Genomic DNA, 20,073 nt, shown 5'->3' with positions numbered 1-20,073 from the left:
AGCAGAATTTGTGACTTGGAAGTTCTCCCATGTAGTATTTTCCCATTGCCTTGGGAATTAATTCCTTTAATATTGTGTCTGTGTAAAGCAGGCAGCTGTGCTCGCTCCTGTGTCTTGCACAGACACAGGATGGTGTGTGCTTAGTATGAGGGGCACACACAGGGGTGGTGTTTCCCTCTCTGCAGTTGGTTCTTGGCAGAAGTCATAAATCACAGTGATTTCTGCACACTGCAATTGAATGGAGCCTGAATATCTTATTTTTTTATTGGTGTTGGAGGTTCTCCTGCTTAGGTCAGTCTGACTCCTCCACCAGGAGAGAGGAGCACACTCTCTTCTCTGTGCCCTGTGGCTCCCAAGCAAGGGGATTGCATTTCCTAGTTGTACCATCGATGTTCCTCCCAGCTGCATACTCTTTTCTACCCGATGTTTTATCTTCACAGTATGTGTCATTAGGGAACAGGGAAAGGGATGTTAAACAGGGAGTCAGATGGTAACACAGAGTTTTTGTGCTTCTGTCTGCTTTCCTTGAAGGCATCCCCTCCCTTTCCAGCAAGGATGGTGGTTATGTTACAGTATCCTATATTTTTCAGAGCACAGAAAAGTGGCCTCAGCTGGAACCAGTTTCTTCTGTCCTACAGATCTTTGTGGTACTGGGGAACCCACCCATCAGTAACTACTGCAGCACAAACAGGATTGACTGCTGAGTATTGTGGCAGCCCAGAGCTTTTCGAGGCTCAGCTCTTGTGTTTGCAGCTACTGGCTCAAGAAATTATTTTCCAAATTGTAAGCCATTCATTCTGGTACTGGCTTGCAGGTTTTTTATTATAAATATTTCTATTTATACATAATTTATATATTAATATAATATATTATATAAATATTATATTTATATAAAATGTAAGTTATTTCTGCAGTATCAGAAGTTGCAGTGTCTTATACAGATTGTCATTAAATCCATGCAGTAATTTCAGAAATTTAGATCTGTGTTTACAGGTGGGGTTTTTTGCCTTAGGAGAATTTCAGAGAGGAGCCTGATGCTACATATACTTTTTCTGCTCCCTTTGATTATGCTGTGTTAATAAGATGATAATGTATTCTGATAATTGCTCATGAGTCTGCTACCTAATGAAAGGTCAGGGTTGAGTGTGCTTCCATATGCTTCTCTTTCTAGCAGTGCCAGGTGGGGAGGTAAATATCTTACAAGGATGCTAAAACATGGGTAAAATTTTAAGCTGAATGTGGCTTCCTAGTATTAAGGAAACTGACAATGGGATGTACAGGAAAAGGGGGGGAAGGGATGAAAATGAAAGGGAAACTAGAAAGACTGGGATTGTAATAAAAAGCCGTTTGCCATAGATGTGATGAATATATGTGGGGCAATTAAAAATACTTTTGTTTTCCGTTCCTTCCATCACTGTGGAGGAAGGCCTCTGTTCATGAGAGAGATTCTTCAGGTGGTTAGAAGTGTTAATAGACTTCTGGGTCCTAACGCTCTGTTAAAATTTCATATGGTGTAAAGTACTTTTTCAAACTTACCTCTATTTTTGATCTTTTGAGTGTGAATTGTGACAGAGTTCATGCTAAATATGAAAATGCACAACTGCTCCTATGATTCTTGTAGCAATTTCTGTGTCCACACAGCACTTCAGGGAACAGTTTCTGTTCAAAGAATGGTTGGAATTTAAACCCCCTCAGATTTCCAGTATCCTTTGATTTTTTTATTTTTTTTTTCCTTAACCTGTTGGCCAAAAGGCTTGCGTTCCTCCTCTGAAACTATTTGTAGTGTTTTGCAGTATCCCACATGGTTTAATATTCAAAGTGGTGTGGTTTGTATGTCTTACAAGTCTTTTGCAGCGTAAATGGTAGTTTGTTTGATAAATGCAGGCTTGCCTTTAGGTTCAAGTGAACATCTTGGTTAGTTCAAATGGCTCTGGAAGGATCTTTGTATAAATCTACTTCATTTTTATGCTACTTGTGTTGCTCTTGAGGATGTAGTAAACAAAAACAAGTTTAGCTCTGATGACGTTGAAAAAAGAATAATTTTCCCAGTATTCATTCAGGAATGCAGGTCATACTGAGTGGGTGATAGTTTTTATAACTCAGTAGGAAGATGACTTATTTTCCTGGAGGTAGTCCTTTACTTTTAAAGGTATTTCTAAATGTTACTTTTATTCTTTATTATGCTGGAAATCAAGATGATCTGTATATCCCAATACAGTCTAGAGTTTTGTTTTTCCAGAATTAAAAACTCTGAGCACTTTGTTTTCTATATATTCCACCTGTTGCTGAAGCTTAACTTGTAATTACTGATTTGCTTTCTCTTTGTCTAAAGTACTGCCGATCCAAATTTAGACTGAACACATCTTTCTCCAGGGTAGAACAGGTCCCTGCCTGAGTTACTGGAGAATCAGAGTCTAGCAGATTTAGATCATGTCTGGAAGATTGTCTGCAATCATATCAAGTATGGGGGGCGGTGTGTGTGTGCAAAGTTTAATTGGAATATGCTATTTTTTAATTTTAATATCGTTTCTGCAATTCTTCCAAAACACAATGTTACTTGTTTTATTTCAGCAGCAGTACACCTAAAGATCAAGTGCTAGTGTATTTTTATTCCCATCAAAACTTGCAATGCTGGTAGATTTCTTCCAAATCACTGTTAATCTTTTTTTTCTCCCCTTTCATCCAACGCAATAAAGAAGGAAATACAGTTAGTAATTAATTGCTACAAATAAAATGCTTCTTTAAAGAAAATTCCATGCAGAAGACTGCTTAGTAGGGGGAACTAGAGTGTATAGTGTCAAAAGTTATTTTGAGAAATACAGGTCTTGTGTTTAAGCTTATAGATCACATTTTGTGTTGAGTTGTCCTGTAGGCAGGCACAAAGCTGATTTATTTTTATCCATACCTCTATTAGGAAGTCTAGTGAGGGCTTTTTAGAGTACTTTCCTGTGGTCAAAAATACCAGGAATTGTTGGCACTTGCAGCTTGATTTTCTCTGGGGATGTACATTGTTAGGTCAGTAGTAGAGAGATATAAATGCTACTCCAAGTAGCAACTTCTTTCACCATGGCTTTTCCTAGCTGGAGGCCCTCTCTGATTTTAACACTGCCAAGTCTGGTACAATTTTTCTCCACAGAACAGTATTGATTTGAAAAAGCAGCCTTTCTGCTTAATCTGGCTCTAGGACAATGAAAGAGCCAGAAAGAAAATTGCATTCCACACAGCCCTCAGGACTTCACTGAGAGCAAACTGTACTTGGCAAATTTGGTGAGATTATGGCATTGGTGAATCAGGGAAAAGCAACTGATATAATCTACCTGGATTTATACAAAGCATCTAACACTGTCCCACAGGACATCTTTGTTTTCAAACTGGAGAGACATGGATTTGATGAAAGAATCACGTGGTGCATAAGGAGTTGGCTAGAGCAGGATGCCCAGAGATTTTGTGGATGCCCCATCCCTGGAAGTGTTGAAGGCCAGGTTGGGGCTTTGAACAACCTGGTCTGAGGACAGGTGTCCCTGACCATGGCAGGGAGATTGGAACTAAATATTAAAATTAGAGAATATCCTCAGTTGGAAGGAGACCCAACAGGAACATGAAGCCCAGCTCCTGGCCTTGTGCAGGACACTCCAAAGAGTTACAGCATGTGTCTGAGAGCATTGACCAAATGCTTTTTCAACAGTCTTGGTGCTGGTGGCCTTCCCTGGGGAGCCTGTTCTAGTGCCCAACCACCTTCTGGGTGGAAAATGTTTTCCTGATATCCAGCCTAAACCTCCCCTTAGTCAGCTTTATGCTGTAACCCAAGTCTGATGTCCCTTCCAAACCACAACCATTCTATGATTCACCACTGTGAGACCCGTTCTGGGTTCTCACCAAGGTGTCCCAAGGTGTCTTCAGCAGTCAGATTTTTGACATGGGGACATAACTGTCTATGAATCTTTAACTCCTTAAAGCCCTGTGCCTTTTCCCAGCCTCTCCTGCATTACCAAGTGCCCTATTTCCTAAATTTTCTAAATTAATAAAAAACAGACACAAAAATACTACTTTGCTAAAATGGGAAAGCTTTTATAAGCATGACAAAAATCAATTTTGTTGCTTAGAGCTTAGGCAATTTATTTCTATGATATTACTTTCTCCATCATCTCCACTTGTCTGTGCAATTGTTCTCTACTGACAGATGGGCTTTAGCAGTGGTTGGTGTTTGAAACAGATGAAATTCATTGCTGTTGCTTAAAAAATGTGGGGTTTTGCAAAACCTTTATTTGTTTAACAGGAAGTTGTTTTGTATTTTTGCCAGCACTCCAAAGAAACTTGGTTCATTGCCTCACCTGGGAAACACAGAATCATCTGTGCAAGCTGATTTTGTCATGATGTTTCCTTAACATATGTGAAGTGTGTTTACTTAATTTCTGTTGTTTAAAAGAAGGAACTGTGGGACTGATGAAGCATTGCTTCCTGGTTTTGTGTGTTGTGGCTGACTTGACATGAAATCTTCAGGACACTTTGCCTGCAGTTACAGCTTTGATGTGAGCTCGTTCTCATCAGAGTTTCTTGGCAAGATGTGGCCTCCCAGCCCAGGCTGATGTTCCATGTGCTCACTTCCGGGATGTCTGTCCTGTAAGAACCTATTCTTGAGCCTGCTGCTGCTCTGTCAGATTTGGCTGAGGGTGGCTATTGACTGAAGTAGCTGAGGGGGAAGGATTAGGAGGGATGCAGATGGTGTGATTGTGTAAGTCTATTTTCCTATTAAACAAAATACGCTTTTGTTCAGCATCAAACTTTGCTCTCATGCATTCATCTCCTGCATGTTTGTGCAAGAACAATGGCTGGGTTCCCTCCAGCCTTGCCCTCCCCCTCTCACTGCACAGCCCTGAGCAGGGAGAATGGGCCTGACCCCTGTGGGCATTTGTGTCCACCCGTGGTTTGCCCAAGACAGCCTTTTGGGGCATCTCCTCTGTGTCAGTCTGTTCCGTTCACAGGGAGAAGAATATCTTCAGCTCTTGGCTGCTGTGTTTGGCCAGAAGCACGGTATTTTTGTGTCACTGGACTTTTGCAGCACTGCTGGAAGTATTAAAGTCATCAGGTCGCATCAAGAACTGCCCCTGATGGGCTGCTTCAGCTGAGCACATCTCACAGGTACTGCCTGTACACTGCTGCTTCAATCCAAATGGGAACTAAACAAAGTAAGACTTAGATACAAAAGATGATGACAAAAGTAATTTTTGGTCATCCTGGTCATTCCAGAAGCATTGCAGATTTTACGCTGTTAGTGAATGTATTTTATAAATGGTACTGAGGCAAGGCCAAATGTACAGACAGGCACTGTGAGAGTGGAGCCATCTCTTGTGGAGTCTGGCAAATCTACAGTAGCCTTGTGATGTTGTAGATGTCCACAGAGCTGCTACTAGTGAGTGTTCCTCCTTATCCCCATCCTCACCATGGTACTGCCCCTAGGAAACCAGTTGCAGACCAAGGCTCTCTTGGGATTTATGAAGATTCACCAAGCTTGGACGATCAAAGACTGAAGCTTGAGCTGAGGGGCCAAATTTTCACTCCCATGTGATATTACAGTTAGTGCAGTTGCAGTAAAGTTCTGGTGAACAATTCTGCCAAGCCAGAGGAGCTCTCATCTGTCTGATTGTCACTTTCTACCAACTGCAGGCCTTCCCTCAGTCTGCTCAGGGATCATCTCTGGCACATTCCCTGGGATTTGCACCTGGCTAGACTGAGGAATGATGCTTTCAAGAACTATTTCTCTCATTTATGGTTTTTTAACTCGTTTCATTTTAAAGGCCAACTGGCTCTGCTACACATTACAGCAAAAGGAGCTGTAAAAGGCAATGGGAATGTATTCAGCAACACTTTGAGGCCATCACTTAATGGATGTTCTGACTTTGAAACTGAAGCTGTAGGGCTATTGATCCTCTACAAAGCTGCAGAGGTAAAATGTAAAATGAATTGTCTAAAAAGAAAAGGGTTAGGCTGGTGAAAAGTAATAATGACTGGTGAAAAACTACATTATCAAAATTTAATTATTCCTTTGGCTTTAAATCTCACGTGTGTGACACCTATTGGTGTTACTTGGTGAAGCATGGTGAGTAGAAATATTAAATGGCAAATGATCCTGTAAAATGCAAAGCAGAGGTGAAAACATAATTTTCAATTTAGTGTTAAGCCTTTTTCATGTGGTAATTTGCTCTTTTACTATAACCCTGACACTTGAATATTAAAAATGGTCACACCAGGTGTTTGGGAAAAACAGGAAGGTATTCACTGTGACAGAAGGGTGGCTGAAGGGTGAAAGATGAATGATTTTGGAGAGGAAGATGTGAGCAGAAGCTCGTGCCTGTGCTGAATTCAGACATGAAGTTCAGCTGTGCCCCTTAGGGCAGCTTGAAGTGACTGTGGAAATTTGCTCCATGGTTTGGACTGCTGCCTAAATAGATGGTTCTGCCTTTGAGATTTTATTTTTTTTCTCTCTTCCCTTTTGCCAGAGCAAGTATTAGCATAACTGTCTGATATTCTAGATCACAGGGCTTATTCATCTGAAAATAACCTGGAAAAATAAAACACTAAATTTTACTCACTTTAGTTTTTTGAGGCAGACCAATTTCAAGGCCATTTGAATGCAGGTGGCTGAAGACAAAAGGGGAGAATGACTAGGAAGGGGTGGAAGAAAGGCTGTAGCAGCTTGAACACCTGTACCCTTATTAATTCTGGGATCATATGGGTATTCCTGTTATATACCCTGGAAAGAAAAGTGCTGTTTCCTTTCAGGAACTTTAGAACTGAAATATTGTTAGTTTTAAAAGTACTTGAATAGTAAAAAAAATTGATTTTTGTTGTATTGTGTTACTATATTTGTTTTTCAAATTGCATTGCTGTATTCTGAGAAGTGATTACATAGAAAAACTGTTTACAGACTTGAGTATTTTCAGTTCATGTTTCTTCAGAATAGAAATGTCTTCATCTAAAACCAACTTTCAGCAGGAAAGGGGAGAATTACAGAAACATATGCAGAGAGAGGAAGGCATAAAACCAAGCTAAAACCTCAAGTCAGCTCCATTCCAAAATACAGTAGATGGAAGTATTTAAAAATATACATTCCACTGTATTCATTACTGCTCAGGATTCTTTCTGCATTCTTCATCATATGACTAAACTGCTTTTAAGTCAGATGGTACAGATGGTATGGTATTTCAGATTATTCTAATTCCAAGCAGCTAAGTGCACAGTCTTTTTTTAATAACAAGCTTTTCCTGAATTTTGAAACAATTACATTCTTGTAACATTACAAAACAAGTTACTCTTTACGGAGGAATGTAGTTGGGATTTTCAGGATTTGCATTCCTTTCAGGAATCGAAGAAGTCATGACTTACTGCTGCATTGTTCATCCCACATATTAAATGTCACTTGCTAAGTGTGCATGCAGCATCAGATTTTGTCTGTAGCACAGGATAGCTTAGAATAGCCAAGCATTTTTGTCTGGTTGCGTTGTTATTGCATATTCCCAGTTTGACAAAGGAGGCCAGCATTGTTGATTTATTGCCCATTTTGAACAATGTTGGATACCAGGATCTATAGTTGAATCCAAGCTACCCTGTCTTTTTAAGTGCCAAAAATGTGCTTAATTCATTATCACCCTCAAAACAGTGTTGTCATGGTTATGTAGCTGTTTGCACACTGGGAACAAAGTTGATAGACGCTGGGCCCTGTGCCTTCACGTTGTCTGGGTGGGGGTAAAAGTCCTTGTCCTTGAACATATAAAAACCCTTTTCATCGATTTGCCCAGCACGACATCTGTCATGTGTTTTCCTTCTTCCTACTCCTTCTGTAGGGACTTTGGGATTGGAGTTACATACAGAGTGTTCAGACACTGTGTCTGTTCTGTTCAGGCATCTGGGGAAGGAGCAGTTTTGGTGCCCACAAAGGAGTGGCCTTGGTTCAGAGCCTCCTGCTGCCTGTCTTGGCACTCAGGAGTCCTTGCTGGCTGGTGACAAAGCCCACGTTGGCAGGGGAGGTGGCACTGAGGTCTGGCTACAGGAAGAAAAAAAAAGAATGAGGGCCAATAGCAGAAAGAGTGAGAACTGCTCTGTAGACATTGGCAATGCTGTTGGATAGAGGTATCTCCTTCCCTGCTTTTTCTGATGGCCTCTTTCACTGCTCAGTGCCATTAGCAGGGACTCACCTTCTGCTTCTCACTCTTTGGGTAAGTGTTATTTTAGGGGGATTAACCTCAGGCTTAGCGTGTTCCTAATGTAGTTTTGAATTGAGTTTGTGTTATTTCTTATGCATGTTTGCCAAGCTTCCTGCATGTCTAGTTTGTGATCCAGTGGGAAATACAGCTATGAATGCTGAAAGCTGACTTTGCTGAAAGCGTGTTTCTTTTATCAGTTGTGTTCTACTGATGCCAGCATACCAAACTTAAGAAATGCACCCTATTTAATTACAGCAAAGTGATGTCCCAGCAAGCCTTTCTGTAGTAATTGGTGGTTTTATTGTGAATAATTTCCCAAAATATTTTAGCAGTCTGAATGAAGATGCTGCTAAGTGACACTGACACACTTTTCTGGTTTGGAGTTGTATTGTTCCTGTACAGTACATTTACTCTAATCATTGTAGCCTGACAAAGCTCGGCATGAATCGGAAACTGTGCCACAGAAATTACTTAGACTGCAAAGCCTAACACTCTTCTCACACAGGGGTAAGTGGTGAAATTTAGTCTTAGTCACTAACCAGTGTAATGGAGAGGTCATATATTAAGCCAGTTTGAAATATTTTATTGTTTTTTAACTCCTGTAGTGGTTTGAAATTACTGGAAGAGCGAAGATTTGGGAAAGCCATCAAAGCAAAGCTATACAGTGGAAGTTAATGTTCTTTCTATTTCTGAATATTTATGTATCTGGTGAGAAGATTTAGGCAAGGAAATCTAAGTTTCTCTACCAGGTGAAAGATTGCAAAAAGAGCAGTCAAATGACACTGGTTTTGACAAGTTTTTATTAACTCAGGAGATGGTAAGAAGGTTTATAACCAAATATTTCTGTAAATGGGTTGAACACTAATGAGTCTGACAGGAATAATCTTTTGTCCCTACCCCACAGCTTTTGGTAATGCTGTGTATTCATCCAGTGCTGCAGGCAGGAAGCCGGTCTGGGGTACCTTTGCCAGATGAATTGTTTGTCACTCCCCTTCCCTCTGTGGGAATGTGCACAACTTTCCCACAGCTGCTGCTGGGAGGAGAAGCTGCCTGCAGATCGCCATAGCAGTAGTGGGGAAAGCATATGAGTTTCTGGGGTTTCTGTGCTGCAAGTGTGTGTGTGACCTGTGGGAGTAGGAAGGATTTTGTTGGTGGAGACAGGCTGGGCCCTGTAAGCTGTGTCCCTCCAGCAGCAGCTCCTGAAAGGGTGGAGGGCAAAGTGGTCCTTCCCTGCTCTTCTGTGCCTCAGCTGGGTCTCTGCCATCTGCTTGGTGTAGAAGGACAGGACACAGGCAAGGCAATAGATGATCTGGCCTTTGGAACACATTGCTCCTGCAAGCACCCAAGGGGACTGCCGTGAGCCCCAGGAGGGCTTTGTGGATGAGTTGTCTCTTGTGGAGCTCACATTGCTGCTGCCTGGGTTGGGAGGCAAGGCTGCTCCTCACATAAAGTCTTCAGTCAGCTGCTATTCAGCTCCAGCAACCAGAGCTGCCTAAATGAAAGATTTTTCCACTGTTCCATACTATGTCCATACAAAGCTATTTGGCAAAATATTCCATTATAAAATTAATTTAAATAATGTGGTAATGTTAATGTGTGATGAAAGACCTACTATTGTAAGATACAGTTTCAAATCAAAGTACTTACTGAGGGCATCCCAGAGTGCAGGAATGGTTGTGTGTATATCAAGGTACTCATAATGATGCATTTTACTCCTCTGAATTACTGATCTATCTATTAGCAGCCTATTTATGTTACAGTTTGGGGCACATGAGGAAGAATGTCTGTGGCTTGCCAAGCAAGTCAATTCAGTGTTTATAATTTCTTGGTGATTTGCCAGGCAAACATCTGTGCCAAGTTTAGTTTCTCATGTGATCAGGAAGTGATACAGCAGGATGCACTGAGGACTTCCCTGGCTGTCTCCCTTCAGCACCCTGACAGGAATGTGGCAATTGCCTTGTGCTTTAAAGTAGAAATTTTCAAAGGCATGTAGAGCTAAATCTCAAATCTAAATCACTGAAGTTCCCCTTGAAAGTCTGCCATTCTCCCTTTTCATTTCCTTTCAAGCTCAAATAATCACTGTTTAAAAGGAACTACCCAATCCCTGAGCATGTATTCTCCTGCTTGCAACATTTACTCCTGTTGCCTCCCTGTGTGTGTATTAGTGTCACTATTTAATTTCTCCTGGGATTATAGGTGTGTAATAAAGTACTGAACTTGCTTTGCTGGGCCAAATTGGCATCACAGCTTTGAAACAACCCATGAGTGCTTCTGTACTACTGGAAATGGGAAGCATCGACTTAAATGTAATTGCTGTTTAAAGTTTTAGATTCCTCTTACATGGTTTGGAAAGGAATAAGGGGGATCATTCAAGTTGACCTCAAATGGAGAGCTCTGGTGGATTGTGAGTCTTCCTGCAAATGTGATATAAGGGGGTTGGATACTTATGTATATTGTTTCATTTTCAAACATTGAAAGTAGTTGCTATGAGTTGGTTCTTTTACACTGACTTGTGTGCATATGCCCTTGTGGGAATCAACCACTAGAAAATATTCTCCTGTAGTAACTTAACTCTCACGTGGTTTTGAAAAATCACCTTTGTACTTCTTTTTTTTTTTTCTTTTTTTTTTCAATTTTTAAGCAGTATTTCATATAACATAGATGTGGTTTAATTTCTGTATTTAATACATGCAGAAAATATGTGTTATTTGCCATTGGAAATATTAAGAGGATTTCATTCCCTTCTCAAACTCGGTTGGATGGTAAATTTTACAGGTTTTTTTCCCCTAAACTTCTTTTTGTTTCTTTTATTGTGCATACGTGTTTCTTATCTTCTTTCAGAAATTATCTTTGGAATGGGACCGTGTGTTTGGAGTAGAAGTTCTTTAGAAGGAAGAACATTGGCTTGACTTAGCAAGTGAAATCTTGCAGGATGTTTTTTGGCAAGAACATTTCTGCCCATCTGCTGTTTTTTCTGTATTTTATGACAACCAACTGTCACCTGGGCTCTTCAGCCTTTTGAAAGTGTGGAGATTTTTTGCTTCTTGAAGCACATCATCACTCTGTCAATAAATAAACAGAGTGGGTCTACTCTGCTATATTGGAGCATTCCTGGACTTGGCACTGATTCTGCAGGAGGACAGAAGTGTGTCTGCTGCTGCAGATGCTCTGTTAGATCCCATGTCCATCACCTATTTGAGTTTATAGGACTTTGTCTTTGTTTTTATTCCTTTAGTACTTTTAGAGGTTCTTGATTTATCTCTGCATTCTACCTGAGCTCTAAAATGTGAACAAATCTAACTTATCCAGGCTGCAGGGAAGCTTTTCCTGGTGCTCTTTTTGCCCTGTTTGTCTGTGGAAGCAGAGAAATAATACGTTTCAAAATCATGTATTTCCCATAATGTGTCTTACTGTGTTCCAGGTCAGTTGAATACTGAAATATAGGAACTGTGGATTAACCTGCTATCCATTAACATCAGGAACATCCTCAGTTGCAGTAGCTGCCCATTAGAAATGTCTGCCAAAGAACTAAAACTGCCATTCCTTCATTTGTCTTTCCATGCATGGCTCCTTTCCCCGATTCCCTCTTTTTTTTTTTTTTTTTTTTTTTTTTTTTTTGTTTTTGTTTTGTTTTGTTTTTTTGTTTTTAGCTCCTTTATAAAAGAAAACAAACAAAATATTGATGAATTTTTGTCCTTTTATTTAATGCCAGGGTAAGTTAAAAAGAAACACTTAAATTTTGCTGCCATTTGCTGTTGGCTGCATTTGTTCTAATGAGGGCAGAGAAGCTGAAGTCTCTGTCACCAGGGCCCAGGACAGAGCATGTCTGGAAATAAAAGATTCTGGTTGAGTCTGTGTCTGAGTCTGAACCAAAAGCACAAGTGAAAGTGCAGCTACCACTGCACATAAAGTTTATCACTGTTGTTGGGGAACAGCATCTGCCTGCTTCACGCCTGCTGTGGACTTGGCCAGACAAAATAGGTGGAAGGGCAGAAGGTGGGGAATGTCTGCATCCTATCATGAATTGGAGGAAATGACTGTCTGTGCTCCGTGCACTGGTGGGCTCCACATCCTGCTGGCAGCCCGGTTAGCGCTGCAGGACACTGCACAAGGAGGAGTGAATTTAGCTCTGGTGTTTAAAATAGCTCCCAGGGATGAGAAGAAGCGCTTCAGAAATATGCTGTGGGTTTTCTGTTGGCTTTCTTAAACTAACTGGAAACTTTCTGCTTTCTTTCAGGAGCATTTTTTACTCTGAAAACATTGCTGCTAAAAAACTCCAAACAGGAGGAGTAAATCCAGTCAGCTTGTCAGGTCACTGGCTCAGTGTAACGGTGCTTTCATGAGGTGACGTTGGGCCAAAGTCAACTTCTCTTTCTCCTTTGTAAACCTGCAGCCAAGCAATGGGCCAGAAAATCTCAGGGAGCATAAAGTCTGTGGATGTGAGGGAGCCCCCTTATAGACCTGTGAAACGAGAGCTGAGAGGCCCGGATTTCTGCAAGCCTGCACGCCTGGACATGCTGTTGGATATGCCCCCTGCCAAGCTGGAGGTCCAGTACAAACATGCTTGGAATAACGAAGATCGCTCGTTAAATATATTTGTAAAGGAGGACGATAAACTGACTTTTCACAGACACCCAGTGGCCCAAAGCACAGATTGCATCCGGGGCAAGGTGGGCTACACGCGGGGCCTGCACGTGTGGCAGATCCACTGGCCCACGAGGCAGCGGGGGACTCACGCCGTGGTGGGCGTCTCCACGGCCGACGCTCCGCTGCACTCGGTGGGATACACGTCCTTGGTTGGTAGCAATAGTGAATCCTGGGGCTGGGATCTGGGGCGCAACAAACTCTACCACAACTGTAAAAACCAGCCTGGGGTCACGTACCCTGTCTTTTTGGAACCAGATGAGTCTTTTGTACTCCCAGACTCCTTGCTGGTGGTTTTGGATATGGATGAAGGGACGCTTAGCTTCATGGTCGATGGACAGTATCTTGGAGTGGCCTTCAGGGGACTAAAAGGGAAAAAACTTTACCCCATAGTCAGTGCAGTTTGGGGGCACTGTGAAATTACAATGAGATACATCAACGGACTTGACCGTAAGTGTTACTGCATTTCTTTATTGCCCTCTCAGTTTTTATCATGTAGGGGTTTTTCTTTCTCCTTTTGCTATGGACAGTATGCTGGGGGCAGCAAGATGGTTCAACTGTGAGGAAACTGCCCCCCCATATTTACTGCCCACAATGAATATACCTCTGTTGTGTCTTGTAATGATGGTATGGATTGTATCAAAATACCTTCCCTTTTGATAGGCAGAGTGAGAAGAATTCTGCCTCCAAAGAAACCGAGCAGGCTGAGAAAAAGATATTGAGAAACTTCCTGGGTATATTTAACAGTAAAACTCTTGTTTACTGGAGGATATGTTTTAAATCTGTGGTTTCCAAATAGGATTTGCGGATCCAGTAAAAATTTCCTGTAGTAGTGGAAACTCTTACATGGTGTGCATAAACATTCTTGAACACTGGCCAGACAACTTTCTTTCTGTAGTTGCCTTCTCAGGACCCTCAGAAGCAGCTGTGGATCCCCAAGAATCTGGAAACTCGGGTCAAATACTGCTTTCAGTTTTTCTGAAAGAGATCTCTGTTCTTTAGTTCTTTTCAGGAGGTACTCTCTCAGGGTACTGTCCAGAAATCCAGGTTTTTGGATAAGCATGAACTGTTTTTGATCTAGCAGGGTATTATCTAATGAAATTGTTACATAACAAGAAGCAGCATGTTGCTGCTGTGACCTCCAAGCAGTGGCCCAGCAGAAGGTGAGTTGCAGAAGTGGGTCCTGTCCAGTTCTCCATGCACAGGAAGGTGTGGGCTCTGCCAGGTCTGTGCCTAATTCACACACAGGAACATGTACTGGCACAGAACTCCCTGAACTGAGCCAACTTGCAGGCAGAGCAAGCAGGCTACTGGCACACACTAAAACAGCAGCCAGAATTTCTCTTTGGATGCTCTTTAGGCCACCCATTCCTTCATGGTAGGTACATTTGAAGAATATACTTTGAATAAGACTTCTGTTTCCTTTGGGGATGTAAAGAGAGACGTTAAAGGCAGGGGATCTGTTGCATGGCAGTGCTCAGTAACTGCTGACAGAGCCAGGGAGCCTTGCTGGTGAGGGCCGGATCCTGCAAGAAGGGGAGCTACTGGCTGTCAGCTTCTCAGCTGCTGGAAGCTGGGGAATAAAAGAATGGATAAGGTACCAAGTGGAACTTGGTTCTTGTTCAAAACTTTATTATCTGAGGTGTATTAGGAGCTACAAGTATAAATATATAGAAAAAGAAATAGATGACTGGCCAACATCTTCATGTTATTTTGGGCTCTTTGAATGGAACTTGGTCTTTTAAGAAGGCAATAAGAGCAAGCGTTCAACACCTGCTTTTCAACTGGTAATTTCTAAAAGAATTTACTGTTCTTTTCCATCAGGACAGAGTGGTCTAAATTTTTTTTCTGTCAAAAATTAATTCTCTGCTTATTAACCCTATATCTGACATACCAAGTAGAAACAAAATTAAGTAGTTTGACCCTACTTAATATTACTGTTACAAAACATCTGTGATAAGCTCCAGGGGAAAGACTTTTTATCCACAGAAGCCGTGCAGGTTTTGCAGCTAAATACTAAGCGGCAACTTCTCAAGTGCTTTCATACAGGGGAATATCCAAGGATCTTAAGTATTTTTCAGTTACTCAGTCATTGCAGAATGATGTGCTGACAGTCTTTTTCTTGGCTTGTGGGGGAGAGAGACTTTTGCAAACTGAATATTTGTTTGCGAAAGCAGTTTTTATAATGCTGTGAATATCTGCCAAACTAAGCAAAAGTACAGCTCAGCTTGGTCTAGCACATCCACACCCGGAATTGTTCTGCATTCCTTTTGTAGCTTTCACAGGGCTGCTCAAGGGACCTCTAGAAAGATGAAAATGCGGGAGGATGTGAATGAGTTTTGTAGAAATTATAAAATAAAGAGGACTAAGTGGAGAAGGATAGCTGTGGTCTCTGAGATGGAAGAGAGAAAAATTCCCATCTAGTTCTCATAGGATGATTTTGCTGGAAGAGGCAGGTTAGCTTCCTAAACTCTCCTTGAGAAAGTCAAAGTCTCTTTTTAAAAACATGTGAACCCGTAGATAAAAGTAAACTTGTGAGCTAAACTTTTATGTGGGCCTGAGTGTTAATCCGGTCACATGAAGAGGAAGTTTAAAGCCAATTTGCCATGGGACAGTTTGACATCCTGGAGTCACATCATTTGTTATCACTTATTCACTGATCCATTACTGTCCTGCAACAAAAACAGCATTCAAGAAACCAAATGAGCTTGTTTAGCTGGTGCTCCAAGGCAAACACTGTCTCTCTACTGCTAAAGGTGTTTCTATCCAGCCAGCCCTTGTGCAACAGTGCAAGTTTGCCTGTGGCACTCTTCATGTTTGCTCTTATTGCACTTTTGATTGCAGGTTTTTATAATTGCTTGTTCTTGTGAAAATCAGAGCAGATATTGTAGAACAGTTGTAGTCACAAATTTAAATACATTTGAACGTATATGTATATGAGGTGTTGTTACTGTTTGATTCCTCCTAATCTTACCAGTTAGCTCTTTTTTTTTTCTCTAATATTTTTTTTCCCCCCTATTCCCTGGAAGTATCTCCTACTGCTGAGTGCAGCTTTAAGTAGCTCTGGCCATAGTAATTTAGCTGGTTTTGAAGCTGCTGTCAAACAGTGCCTCGTAACTTGCTATTCAGTGATTGATTGTTGCTGCTCAGAATGCAAATCACAGCTTGTGATGGTTGTTTGTGTGGTGTCCTACAGAGCAAATGGAGACCTCCACGGCAGGGATTTCTAGTGTTTTCAATACTTGCTGCTTAAATTGAAGACCTCTGAATACTTTAAAGGCCTGTGTATTTCAGTTGCTTGGCAAAGAGTGAAAGGCTTGCAGGAATGGAAGAGTGAAAGGCTCAGATGATGGGCCTCATGCAGCTGCAATGAACTTAAACATACGTCACAGATGATGCAGACTTCCAAGTGTGTTAATTACTGCAGAGATGGCAGATTCACAGGAGGATAAGGCTGCAGGTCAAAGATCAAGGACCTGTGTGCCCTCTGGACTCTAGATATTGCTCCTAGAATAATGCTGTAATTAAAATCAGTTGTACTTCTTCCAGCTGCATCTGATACCCACAGTATTCTGCTTCAGAAACTACTTTGAACATCACGTGATGATGATCTGTGACTTTTCACAAGACTTTTTTTTCCCTTTTTTTGAGAGAGAATTGGAGCTGCAAATGTTTTCAGGGTTTGGGAGGGAAGGCAGAGGGGCAGGACAGAGAGTGCTCATAAGAAGTACATTGAGTTCTCCCCCGCACAAACTCCTTTGATCAAGTGCTATCAGTATTTACCACATTGATGTTTGCCCAGTTCCTAAGCTGGACAGAAGACAGAATTTTACATCAGCCTTCTGACTTACTGCCTATTGCAATAATTAGAAACTTCAAATAACATAAAAGCAGTAAATGTTACATTTCAGATCAGGGTATGTGCTTGTTTACAAAAAGTTGGTCTATTTATATCTGGTGTCTGATGAAGAGTCCTGGAGACTATTTATAGACTGGAACAGAGAAATAGCAAAACACTTCTGTGTAAATGTACATTGCAGATCATGACTGATCCATTAGTGTTTAAACAAAGCATTGGGAGAACAATCAATATAACAATGCTGTGATGGAAAACTTGGTCACTGAGTAGGTAAACTGAACTCATCGCATTTCTTGCACTAAACCTCCCATAGTCCTTACTCAATTCTGAAAATAATTGTTGAGTTCAGAAAGCTGGAAGCATTTATCTCAGAAGAGAAGACCTTACTTACAACTATAATTTATGGAAAACATTTGTTTGTACCCGTTTGTATTTTATTGTTCTTGCAGGATCTGGCCCTCACCAGCGAGGCTCCCTGGCTCTGTCAGCAGTTACTGAGCACTGCCATGCAACAGATCCCCTGCCTTTAACGTCTCTCTTTACATCCCCAAAGGAAACAGAAGTCTTATTCAAAGTATATTCTTCAAATGTACCTACCATGAAGGAATGGGTGGCCTAAAGAGCATCCAAAAAGAAATTCTGGCTGCTGTTTTTGTGTGTGCCAGTAGCCTGCTTGCTCTGCCTGCAAGTTGGCTCAGTTCAGGGAGTTCTGTGCCAGTACATGTTCCTGTGTGGAGGCCCAGGAACAGTAGATCATCTTCCTGGTTTGCGTGGGGAAAGGATGCTGGTCCCTTTGGCTCCTGCCTCTCTTGGCCGCTGGGGCACTTGTAGCCCAGCAGGGAGGAGCTCGGAGTCGTTCTGTATCGAGGGAGGAGGGGGTTCAGTGCACACCCTCTCTGCTTGCTGCTTCAGCTGCAGAAGTTCTGGCATGTGTGGTCTGTTCAAACCTTTTACTCTCAGCTGTACAGAGATCACAGTGTAACCCCTGAAACTCTTTCAGACCTCAGGCTCTGTGTGTTTAGCATTTTGAATTAAGGGTGATGCTTCTAAGCTAAAACACCAGTTTTGGAGCTATGCATAGCTTATTTCCTCTTTGCTGCTATTCTCAGTTTATTTTAATTCACATTGGTCTGTGTCTAACATAACACAATTGCTAGTTATAAACATACTCTTCCCCTTGGAGGCTTTTTGCCATAAAAAAATCTAAGTCAAAATGGTGACATTATTCACTGCCAGGAGAAATCCATAATCTCTCATCAGACTCTGGGTTTCCCTCCCTAATGGGTTTCAATTTAAATTTTTTAATGGATTTGGTTTTTTGTTTATCTAAACTTGTTTTATGCTATTTATATAAAACATGACTCTGGAGGCTGCAGTGGAAATAATGCACTCTGAAAATCCAGTATTGCTAAATCTTAGGAAGGATTTTCCCTACCGACATGCAGTCAGAGGATGAAGCAGCAGCAATTAAGCAGCCGATGCTGTGAAGAAGCAATCCTCAACTTTTGAGATAATTTAACAGGAAACAGCATTTTCAGTGCCTGCTTCAGGAGTCAGATAGCTATTGTTAGGGGGCTTTTGTCTTCTAAATGTACTCCCCTTCCCTGGAATAAGTGTATTTTTTTGTCCTTTAATCCTAATTTATTGGCACTTTCTAATTCTCAGCCTTTTTCCCAGCAGGTTGAAACCACTGTATTGTCACTAGAATAGGCCACTCTGCTGAGTGGCTTTTCACCCCAGACACCCCCTGCCCCTTCTTGGTGGTCTCTGCATTACATCTCTCTTCATTTATTCAGTCCCCATGTCTTCCTTCCCTTCCCTTCCCCAGCTGAGTTTCTCTTCTGTTACCCAACACTAAGCAATAATAAATTCTTACCTACCCTGTTTTTTCTTTTTTCTTGTCCCCAACTTCAGGTAGTGCATTTTTGTTACTGATAACTGTAGAAGATCAGATGCAGTGTCACTCTTCCAGAGAAGGACTTTTCACATTTAAATGTGTGACTTTAGCTGTAATGATGAATGGGGTTTGTTTCATAGAACTTTTTCCTGTTAAGACCTCCAGTGACAGAGCTTCCTCTGACAATCTAAGGCATAGATCAGTGTTACAGAGAGCAAGTTCCTTTGGTTTTGTTTTTTGGGAGGTATTTTCGTGGGTTAGGTTTCTTTTCTTCCTTTCAGTCCTGTCTAATTTGTCTATTAGCAAGGAATCCAGTTATCCTTGGCCTAGCACATAAGAAGGTGCTGAGATACTTTCTGTCAAGCTCAGTAGTTCTCAAGGCTAAGAATGTGCATCCATAGTCCACAGCTGGGTTGTGGATTCTTTGCATCCTGACATACCAAGCGGTTTTTTATTTCCCTTTCTGGTTCATGAAGGTGCCATGGCAACTTCCAAATCTACAGTTTTAAGGAAAAAATGCTTGATAATGTGTTCTGATCATGTTTCCGTTGATCTCCCATGTATCCTGAACTTAAGAAATAAGAACCTTGAAGAGCAGTGACTACAACTCTGTTCTCAAGATTGAAGTGAGCAAGTTACACTGTGAATATTGTACTTATTACACTAAAATAGTAATTTGATAGCCTTGCTTAATTCTTTTATGAATTTGCTCAAGCTAAGATGATGGAATTGCTCAGCAGTGTGAATTCTCACAGGTTTGTATTAGAAGCGGAAATTTGTAAAGGACTGTTATTTTTTTATTTGCTCTATCTGTATTGTTTTCAGGAATTATAGACTGTAAATCCAAGTTTCAGGGCCAACAGGGGTGCTTCTGTCATTGAGTGAAATATTTCTTTTATTGCCAAAAATGCATGTGCTTTTTTGACTGTTTTCATACGTGTTTCCTCATAAGTTATATTTCTCCTTAAGATACTCCTTTGTCTCTCTAGCCATGGAAGTTTCTACCCTTCTGTAACTACAAGCTCTTTTTGCAGATACCCTCTTTCTCCTAAGTGCAATATAGCTTCTCTACTAGAGAAGCAGTTAAACAACCTGATTTCTAGTTTGAGCTCAGAGAAAATTCTACTCTAAAAAAGAGTGTGTTGTGGTGAGTGGCAGCTCTTATACCAGTCTTCATATTATGGCAAAATTCATATTTATGTGGTAAATTGACAGGCAATGGGCCTGAAAATGAGCATGCTGCTGTGTTCTGCAGGTGGTTCTGCTAAAAGTAGTGCTGGTGCTCCCTGTGTAGAGGAGAATAAAGCTGCCCTAGCAGTAAGACTGTGTGAAAATAATGCTGAGGCTGTAAAGTCAAGTACTTGGAAGCTGGCAAATGGCAGAATGGGATTTGGTTTTCTGCTGCTGTAATTCCAAACTGGGCAGCCTTATCCCAGTTTCTTGAGGTAGTTTTTCACTCTGCTCAAAGATGG

The 20,073-nt window shown here is 41.3% G+C and overlaps 1 protein-coding gene across 1 annotated transcript in view; it reads left to right on the top strand.

Annotated features, from left to right (window-relative positions):
- Positions 1-20,073, top strand: part of SPSB4 (splA/ryanodine receptor domain and SOCS box containing 4) — a 77,335-nt gene that overhangs the window by 10,120 nt on the left and 47,142 nt on the right. Inside the window, exon 2 of the mRNA XM_015638332.1 lies at positions 12,439-13,295. Within this exon, the coding sequence (XP_015493818.1) occupies positions 12,602-13,295 (694 nt within the window). The 5' untranslated portion in view covers positions 12,439-12,601. The remainder of the gene's footprint in view (positions 1-12,438; positions 13,296-20,073) is intronic.

Source organism: Parus major, chromosome 9, assembly GCF_001522545.3.
Source record: "Parus major isolate Abel chromosome 9, Parus_major1.1, whole genome shotgun sequence".
Lineage (NCBI taxonomy): Eukaryota > Metazoa > Chordata > Aves > Passeriformes > Paridae > Parus > Parus major.
Note: the sequence above shows the minus strand (reverse complement) of the source record. Positions and strands in the feature narration are given on the sequence as shown.